Source organism: Crocodylus porosus, unplaced genomic scaffold, assembly GCF_001723895.1.
Source record: "Crocodylus porosus isolate Cpor-Errol unplaced genomic scaffold, CroPor_comp1, whole genome shotgun sequence".
NCBI lineage: Eukaryota > Metazoa > Chordata > Crocodylia > Crocodylidae > Crocodylus > Crocodylus porosus.
The window spans coordinates 17,257,303-17,265,873 of NW_017728932.1; the positions used below are offsets into that span (position 1 = coordinate 17,257,303).

General features: G+C 69.3%; 1 protein-coding gene across 1 annotated transcript in view; it reads left to right on the forward strand.

Moving 5' to 3' along the window:
* LOC109316965 (sperm-associated antigen 5) overlaps window positions 1-8,449 on the forward strand; it is a 12,007-nt gene extending 3,558 nt beyond the window's left edge. The window contains exons 11-31 of the mRNA XM_019545334.1: window positions 233-409; window positions 798-917; window positions 1,203-1,295; window positions 2,124-2,258; window positions 2,681-2,800; window positions 2,949-3,041; window positions 3,241-3,375; window positions 3,626-3,740; window positions 3,986-4,079; window positions 4,184-4,265; window positions 4,685-4,818; window positions 5,128-5,293; window positions 5,385-5,493; window positions 5,765-5,835; window positions 6,027-6,154; window positions 6,469-6,568; window positions 7,034-7,114; window positions 7,263-7,406; window positions 7,626-7,700; window positions 7,781-7,861; window positions 8,186-8,449. Of these exons, the coding sequence (XP_019400879.1) occupies window positions 233-409; window positions 798-917; window positions 1,203-1,295; window positions 2,124-2,258; window positions 2,681-2,800; window positions 2,949-3,041; window positions 3,241-3,375; window positions 3,626-3,740; window positions 3,986-4,079; window positions 4,184-4,265; window positions 4,685-4,818; window positions 5,128-5,293; window positions 5,385-5,493; window positions 5,765-5,835; window positions 6,027-6,154; window positions 6,469-6,568; window positions 7,034-7,114; window positions 7,263-7,406; window positions 7,626-7,700; window positions 7,781-7,861; window positions 8,186-8,302 (2,370 nt within the window). The 3' untranslated portion in view covers window positions 8,303-8,449. The remainder of the gene's footprint in view (window positions 1-232; window positions 410-797; window positions 918-1,202; window positions 1,296-2,123; window positions 2,259-2,680; window positions 2,801-2,948; window positions 3,042-3,240; window positions 3,376-3,625; window positions 3,741-3,985; window positions 4,080-4,183; window positions 4,266-4,684; window positions 4,819-5,127; window positions 5,294-5,384; window positions 5,494-5,764; window positions 5,836-6,026; window positions 6,155-6,468; window positions 6,569-7,033; window positions 7,115-7,262; window positions 7,407-7,625; window positions 7,701-7,780; window positions 7,862-8,185) is intronic.
* Window positions 8,450-8,571: the final 122 nt, after the last annotated feature.

Below are 8,571 nucleotides of genomic sequence, written 5' to 3' on the forward strand. Positions count from 1 at the left end.
CTCGGCCGCCTCGGCGGGCACCGGCACCTCCCCGCGGGCCCTGCGGGAGCGCGGCACCAACACCTCCGGGCCCGGGCCCGGGCCCCGCCGCGCCAAGGACAGCGCGGCCGAGACCGACTCTCTGCTCTGGCAGTAAGCGCTAGCCCCCGGGCCGGGGACCGAGCCGCCCGGCGCCCCGGGGCTCCCTCAGCTCGGGCACCTCTTCCTTCCCCGCAGCTGTTTCCGGGAGCAGCTGAGCTCCGTGTCCCGCTCGGAGCTGGAGGGGCGGCTGGAGAGCACCCTCATCATCGTGGAGGCCCTCTCGCACCAGCTGCAGGGCTGGCAGCAGAGGCCGGGGCCGGCGCCTGGCGTGGGGCCGGCCGAGCAGCGCGACGTGCCCACGCAGACCGAGCTCGCCTGCCCTGGCGCGGTAAGAGGCTCTGGCCCGGCCTCCGGTGCTCGCCCCGGGTCTCCTGGCCCTCGCACTCCCACCCCAGAGCCCGGCTCTCCACGGCCAGAGCGGCTGCGACAGGAGGCTGCCTTTGGGCTGCAGCCCCAGCGGCACGCTGTCTCCGCAGCAAGCAGGGTGGAAGTAACGCGGCCTGGCAGAGCTGCCGGGGCCCCGGGGCTGCTAATCGCATCACGCGCCTGGCTGGGCGTGCGGGGTTACTGCTGCCCTGGTTACCCTTGCCTGGACGCACGTGCGCTGCAAGGGGGAAGCACTGCGAGCGGGTGGGGCCGTGCCCAGCTGGGTAGGGAGGTGCCCCCCGCCCCTTCCCTGCCAGGCAGCAGCCCTGAGGGGGTGTCATGTCTTCCAGGAGGAGCGGCTGTATCACGACCTGTATCTGGAGTCACGAGAGCGAGTCCAGGCCCTGCAGCGGCACCGGGAGAGCGAGCAGGGCCTGCAGCAGGCGGTCCAGCAGGCCGCAGGGGAGATGGTACGTGTCAGGGTGGAGGGGGGCAATTGCTGCGGGCAGGGGGCAGCGCGTCAGGGCCTGTTGTCTGTGCCGCCTGCACCTGGCGCTGCTGAATGCCCGGGGCCTCCTATCCAGGTTCCTCCAGCACCGGTGTGGGGTTGCCTTGCTCCAGGGAAGGGTGCTGTAGCTCTGGGCGGGCCGGACCCTGTGCACATCAGGAACCTCTGGCCGGTGCCCGCTTCCTAGTAGCAGCCCTGGTGACCTGCTCCCTAAACCTGTGCCTAACGCCTCGGCTTCCTTCCCCAGCGATCCTGGGCCCTGGAGTCTCGGGCTTTCCTGGACTTCACAGCCACCTCCTTGCAGCATCTGCAGACCGACAGGCAAGCCCTGGGCCAGGAGGTGAGGCCGGGCCGGGCGCGGTGGCACAAAGGCGTTTTGCAGCCTCCTGGCTTGGTGGCCGCTCCCCGGAGTTGCAACGAGCAGGGGCCCCAGAGCCTTGAAACCTGCAGCAGCCGAGCCCGGGCCCCAGACCGGCATCTTGCCTCGTGGCCTGCCAGAGGCTGGATCCCTGGGGCTCTGGACTGAGCTGCGCTCTCTGGGGTCGGGGGTCCCCCCCAGGGGCGTGGGGTGCGAGTCACACCAGAGTCCCAGCCCTGCTCCCACCCCTTGGCCCAGAGCTCTCCGTCAGCTGTCGTCCCCAGCTCCGCTCGCGCTCCCCTGCTCCCTCCAGTTCTGCCTTCTGCCTGGTAATTTTCCACCGTCTCTGATGTCTTCCTCGGAGGAGATGGAAAAACTGGCTCTTCCAGTCCTAGGCACGGCCTTCGCCAGCCCGTTGTTGGCCAAGCGCTCGCGCTCCTTGTCGCGGCCGGGGCGGGGGCATGCTGCCGTTCCCCCAGAGCCCAGCAGCTGCCCGGACGGCCCCTGTCCACACAGGGCTGCTGGGCCTGGGGGACCGCGTGTAGCCTCTCCAGTGCCTGGCCTCAGGGCCCAGGGCTGCTGGGAAGGCCTTGCCATGCCACAGGTACTGCTGCTTCAGAGGAGTTTTGCCTTGCTAGCGTTGCCCCAGGTCCTGAATGGCAGGGTGTGAGGGAGCACTCGGCCTGGGGTGCCAGCCGGGCCTGGTGGCAGCCTGTGGCAGCGGGCGTGAGTTGCGGGGGCTGGCGTGACTGCGGCCAAGGGTGTGCTGCGCCGGGAGCTCCCCTTAGTGCCCTGCGGCCCTTCTCACAGCAAGAGCAGCTGAGGGCCCTGCTGTCCCGGTGCCGGAGCTCGCTGGAGCGGGTGGCGAGCAAGCTGCAGCAGTGCCTGGAGGAGCGGGACGAGGCACGGCGCTGCCAAGGAGAGGCCCTGCAGGCCAAGGAGGCGGTGAGCGCGTCGGGCAGGGGCAAGGCCTGCGTCCGTGCTGGGGGCTGAGCAGGACAGGAGTAGCCCCTCGCGCCCCAGCCCTGCCAGGGAGCACAGCCGGGCAGTGGGTGGTCCCAGCCCCTGGCGGTGCTTGATGTCCCTGGAGGCAGCCCCACCTCATCCCCTTGCCCGCAAGGTCCCTGGCAGTTGGGAACAAGCTGGGTGACTCCATGTCCTCCGGGTGGGGACCAGCCCTGAGCGTGTGATGGGGAGGGACCGGGGTGCAAGCCCCCCAGCGCCTTGGCTGCCTTCTCGGCCATGCCGCAACCTCTCACCGGGCAGCAGCTCCGTGTGCCCTGGGGCCTGGCAAGGGCAGTGCCAGGGCTGCCATCTGCAGCTGGCACTGAAGCCCCATCCTTCTGTGCCTCCCCGCCCCACCCCAGGGAGATGCAGTCCTGGAGGAGCTCCGCTGCCACTCCAGCGCCCGCATCTGCTGCAGCGAGCTGGGGCTGGCGGCCCAGAGAGAGCTCTGTGCCCTGCTGGAGGGGGCGCGGCGGCACCAGGTGAGCTGGGGCGGGCTCCCCGCGTGTGGGCTGGGACCACAGGCCTTGCTGGAGATGCAGAGCCTTGTGCTGCTGGGCCTGGCCTCTCCTGGCAGCTGGCAGGTCCCTCTGTGCTCCCTAGCACCCCACACCTCTTCCCTTCCTGCAGGCATCCTGGGCCCTGGAGTCGGAGTCGTTCCTGGAATTCGCCACCGCCTCCCTCTTCATGCTGCGGGATGACCGGCGAGCCCTGGGCCAGGGGGTGAGGCCAGCTGGGGCACGCGGGGGGGCCGAGGGGTTGGAGCCTCGTGGTCTCCCTGCATCTGTGCCCTGGTTCCGGGCTGCAGCCGTGGGCAGCCTGGCTGGCGGCTGTAAGGGTAGGGGCGGGAGCTAGGGGTAGCCAGCCTGGGGATGCGCGTGGTCTGAGAGCTCATCTTGCGCGCTTCCCCCCTCCCTCCTAGCAAGAGCAGCTGAGGGCCCTGCTGTCCCGGGGCCGGAGCTCGCTGGAGGGGGTGGCGAGCAAGCTGCAGCGCTGCCTGGAGGAGCGGGACGAGGCGCGGCGCCGCGAGGAAGAGGCCCTGCAGGCCACGACGGCGGTGAGCGGGTCAGGGCCGTGGAAGCGCTCCTCGCAGTTGTGGCCTCGGCCCAGCTGCAGCCGGACGGGGGCTTCGCCTTCTGCCCGACCGGCCAGGCGGGCACAGTGCCAGGCCATGGTGTGGCAGCGGGGCTGTCGCCCCTGCCAGGGCTGCCGTGGATGTGCTGCTCCAAGCCTGGGGGGAGCAGCTGGGCAAGGGGCCGGCTGCGGTCCCCCCCACAGGTGAGCATCCGGCCGCGCTCTGTGCACAGGTGTCCAGCAGGCTGGAGGAGGTGACGGCGCAGCGGGAGGTGGCACTGGCCGCGCTGCAGGACTCGGTCGCTCAGGTGGAGCAGCTCACAACAGCCAGCTCGCGTCTGGGCACAGGTGCGTTGCCCACAGGCAGTGTGGGGCTCGCCAGGGCTGCCCACACAAGTGTGTGGAGCCCGGTGCTCCTCCGTGCCCTGGCCAGGGGAGGCTAAAGGCCTTTTGCAGTGGTCGCCTGGCCTCGGGGTCGGTGGGCTCTGCCCTCCTGTGGGCCAGCAGCCGGGGGGAGGGTGAAGGTGCTGGCTGCATGGAGCAGGGTGCCTGGGGCCCAGTGCGTGCCACCTGACCCCTGCACTGTGCCCTAGAGCTGAGTGCCACGGTGCGGGAGCTGGCCGTGGTCGAGGTCGAGCGGGACCAGCTGCAGGAGGAAAACGCCAGTTACGCCCAGGAGACGGCGTGGTGCGTGCCGGGTGGGCTGCGGGGAGGGAGCGGGAGCTCGGCATGGCTGCCAGAGCATCCCTGGGTCTTGCTGCACATCATCACCACTTCCTTCCCTGCTGCAGGCTGAGGCAGGAGCAAGAGGCCCTGCAGCAGGAGCGTGACGGGCTGCGCCAGGAGCTGTGGGAGATGACCGAATGCCACGAGGTGGGGCTGGCACCATGTGCCACTGACTGTGCCCATGACGCATGCTGGGGGGAGCATGGCTGCCCAGGCTGAGCATGTGGCCTGCAGGCAGGAGCTGTTGGGTCTCCTGGGTAATGGGGCCTGGAGATGTGGCCCCTTGGAAGCCACGAGCCAGGTTGCCACCTCCCAGGCCCACAGGGATGTTTTAAACCAGGAGCAGGCAATTATTTCCGGTGGAGGGCCTCTTACTGAGTTTTGGCAAGCCATCAAGGGCTGCACAACAGGCAGCCAGGGGCAGATAAACGTTAATTTTCTAAATTTTTTTAGGGACCCCGTGGGCCGGATAGAATGACTTGGAGGGTCTCATCTGGCCCGCGGGCTGCATTTTGCCCACCCGTTTTAAACCGTGTGCACTGTCCACGCCCCTTCTGTGCCCACAGTTCATCGACCAGGAGAACCGCGTGTCCCGTGCCCAGCTCCTGGAGACGGAGCACAAACTGAAGTCCACGCTGGCCACCCTGCGGGAGCGCAGCATGCAGCACGAGGAGCTGCAGGACGCCTACCATGGCCTCAAGTACGGCTGTCTCTGCCTCGTGCCCCTGGGCCTCGGCTGCGGGGAGGGCAGGGGAACCCGCAATGGGCTGTGCAGAGCGGCGTGTTGTCACCAGTTCTGGGCAGGCAGAGCCCCAGCCTGGCCCTGGCGCAGGGATGGGGCCCTGGTGTGTGGTGGTCCTGTGGGCAGCCCTGCCCAGCACATGTGGTCCTTGTTGTGCAGCTGTTCTGGCTTCAGAGATCCTGCCCATTTTCCCCCTTCAGTGCGCCCCACCAGCCCCGTGTCCCCCTGTCCACCGGCACCACTGACCCTGTCCCTCCCTCTCCCCAGGATGGAGGAGAGCGCCCTGCGCCAGGAGCTGAAGGCCTGCCAGGCGCAGCTCCAGGACCTGCAGCTCAAGAGGGAGGAGGTCCTGAAGTCCTCGTCGGAGATCGCCCGGGGCACTGACCAGTTGCTGGGCCTTGCCCGGGCGCTGCGTGCTGCCCAGCAGGAAGAGGTGGGTTGGTGGCACAGGGCAGGGTGGGAGCAGTGCCTGGCCCCTATGGGCTCCATGCCATGGGCCGTGACCTGTCCCCTTGTCGCCCCAGGCTGACGGAGCCTCGTCTTGGAGCAGAGCCTGCACCCCTGCCCGCCAGACCCCGCACCGCCTACATACCTCCTTCGTGGGCAGTGTCCTGAAAGCTATGGCAGGGAAAGGTAGGAGGGAGCCACGTCTGTCCTGCTCGCACAGGGCGGGGGGTGAGGCAGCATCCTGGCTCTTTGCAACCCCAGCCTGGCTGGGCCAGCCCAGGGCCTCCAGTGGCAGCGCTGGCGAGGGTGTGCAGGTTGCGCTTTGCGCTCAGGATTGGTTCCTGCTGCCCAGCACATGGCCTCGTCCCTGCTGTGCTGCCAGGAGCGGGGGAGCAGTGCCTGGTGCCCACTGGGTTGGGTAGGTGCTGCAGACCCAGCCCTTCCATGCTCTCCGCAGACCCCGATGGCGATGGCACTGGAGTCGGGAGCGCATTCGCCAAGGTCGAGCCGGCAGCTCCTCAGAAGCCAGCAGGTACGAGCACGTGGCCCCCACGCCCCGGGCAGTCCTCCCAAGGCAGCGCCCTAGCCCTGTCCACCTGCCCCAGGGGCACGGGCCTCGCAGGCAGGACCGGCAAAGGTCTCAGCACTGCCTGTGCTCCGCGGGCCCTAGCCCGGGGCTGGTGCCAGGTGGCAATGGAGGTGCGGCTCTGTCCCCAGAGGCCGAGGCCGAGGCGAGCCTGCTGGAGCGCGTGCAGGAGCTGAGGCACACCATCGCGGACCTTGTTGCCGCGAGCAGCCTGGCACAGGAGGCAGAGCAGGAGAGAGCTCAGGCACTGCAGGCAGAGATGTGAGTCTGGCTCCGGCACCGCTGTGTGCACCTGTCACCTGGCGGCCCGTGCCCCCAGCCTGGCTCCACTCTGTCCCCCCTGGGCCCAGGTCCCATCACCGCAGGCTGCGCCAGCCCCCCACCTCCCCCAGCAGGGCTCATGCTGTGCTGAGCTCGTTCCTGGCAGTGCAGGGGGTGGCCCTAGGTCCGTGGGAGTCAGCTGGGGGTCCCCCCCACCTCCTACAGGGCTGGGGGCAGCAGGCCAGGAGCACTGCAGCCTGCGAGCAGTGTCCCCAGCCTGAGCTCAGCCAGGCCTCCCCCGCCCCCCACCGCAGCGTGGACCTGAAGCAGCAGCTGGAGACCCTGGGGGCCGAGCTGGACGCCCGCGACGGCAGCATCGCCAAGCTGAACAAGGTGCTGAGAGTCAAGTTACAGGTGAGCGGGCGCAAAGTGGGTCAGCGCCAGCCCTGGGGGAGAGCCGATGTGGGACACGGGCCCGGGCGGCTCATGTTGCACCGCACGTGAGGATCTGGGTAACTGGCTTTTTCCGTGCCCCGCAGCTACTCGCTGCTCTGGTTCCAGCCGCCTCTCCTGCAGCGGGGGGTCCCCTGGGGCTCCCTTGCCCGCTGTCCTGGGCTGACACTGCGGTGCTGAGTCACGGAGCCAGGCCTGGGCCGGCCTCTGGCCAGCTGCCCATGCCCGGCTGCCTGGGGCTCCGTGGCAGGCGTGCCAGTCCTGCCCTGGGGTCCTGGCCATCGCTGCTCCCCGGCAGAGCTGTTCCTGGCCCCAGGCCATGGCCAGGCAGGCGCTTGCTCCCCCCATCACGTGCCCTGTCTGGGGGGAGCTGCAGCAGCACTGGGGCCCCAAGAGGCCAGCCCTGAATGTGGCCCCTCTCGGCAGAGCGAGAAGGAGCTGCAGGATGTGGTGCAGCAGCAGGAGGACAAGATGTTGCAGCTCATTGACAGGAGTGGCGAGGTCACGGTACGCAGGCTGGGACAGAGGGGAGGGCTGCCTGGGGCTGGGCTGGGGGGGTCACACGCAGCCCCCTGGATGCCACACCTAGTGGGGGCCAAGGCCGGGCCCCCTTGTGCCATTTCCTCCCTGTCTCACCCCCATCTCCTGTGGCCAGGGCCTGAAGACGGAGGTGTCTCAGCTGCAGCGGGCACTGCAGCGGGCCGAGACAGAGGCCAAGGTGCTGTGGGAGGAGGTGAGGGGCCAGCAGCCCCCTGCGGACACCAGCAACATCCAGGAGAAGGTCTGGTTGCGGCAGGAGGTGAGGCTGGCGTGTGGGCAGGGCCTCGGGGGTGGCCCACGTGCTGCTCCCCACCAGGGAGGTCGGGCTGGGCTGGGAGCCACGGCCTGACTCCCGGGAGGCAGCAGGGCCCTTCCCAGGGGAGGGAGAGGGCTGAGCAGAGGGTAGTGCGGAGGCCGCTTTCGGGGCCACATGTGGGGCTGCCCCTTGCTCCCAGCTGGTGCCCGACTTGCTCTGCAGGTGAACAAGCTGCGGGAGCTGCTCCTGGAGAAGGGGAACGAGATCTCATTGCTCTCCAGCAAGTACCTAGAGCAGGTAAGGAGCCCGGGGCGGCACCCCAGAGCCCCCTGCCTTGCCCCCTGGCGCAGGCCTGCAGCTGCCGCTCTCCCTTGCAGAGGCGGATCCTTGAGGGGCGGCTCCATCAGGTGCAGAAGGTGCTGAAGAGCCAGGAGGAGATGGAGGAGAAGGTCAAGGAGGTGAGGCCCTTCCTTGGGCCCCGGTGTGAGCTGCCCTTCCCCTGCCAGCCCAGGATGCTGCAGGTCACCCCTCCTGGCTCCTGCTGCCTTGGCTGGGCCGTGCCTGTGGCTTATGCCAGCTGCAGGAGCCCTGGGCCTGCAGCACTTGCACCCCAGCCCCAGGAGCGAGTTGGCGCCACTGACCTGTCCCTCATCTGTCCTGCCCTGGGACTAGGGAGTGATGTGGGGCCTGCCTGGGCCTCTTGCTGGGGGCTGGAGCTGCCCCATGGCCTGGGGGCTGCAAGGGCAGCTTCCTCCCCTCCTAACCTGTCTCCTGCCCCCCAGGCACTGTCCTCCATTCCTGCCGTGGTGGCCACGAGCTCTCAGGAGCTGCAGGACGTGCTCCGGTACCTGGGGCTGAAGCCGGCGGCCGGCAGCGAGTGCCCAGCAGCCGTCCTGTAGCTCGCGGTGCCCGGTGCTCTCTGCGGCCCCCTGCCCTGCGCCGTGCCCAGCCCAGCTGGTTGCTGGTCCTGCCTGGGGGGTGTGCGGGGGCGGTGGAGCTGTACAGTCTTGTATCATAAATCTGTTTCTTCAATAAAGTGTCATGCCCAGACGCGCTGCCTGGGGGTCGTGTGTGAGCCGAGCGCGGGAGGGGGGTCTGCCCTGCCTGCAGCCCGCGTGCCCCCTGCGCCGGCGGGGCCGGCCTAGCCCCCCGCCCCGGGGCCGCGCTC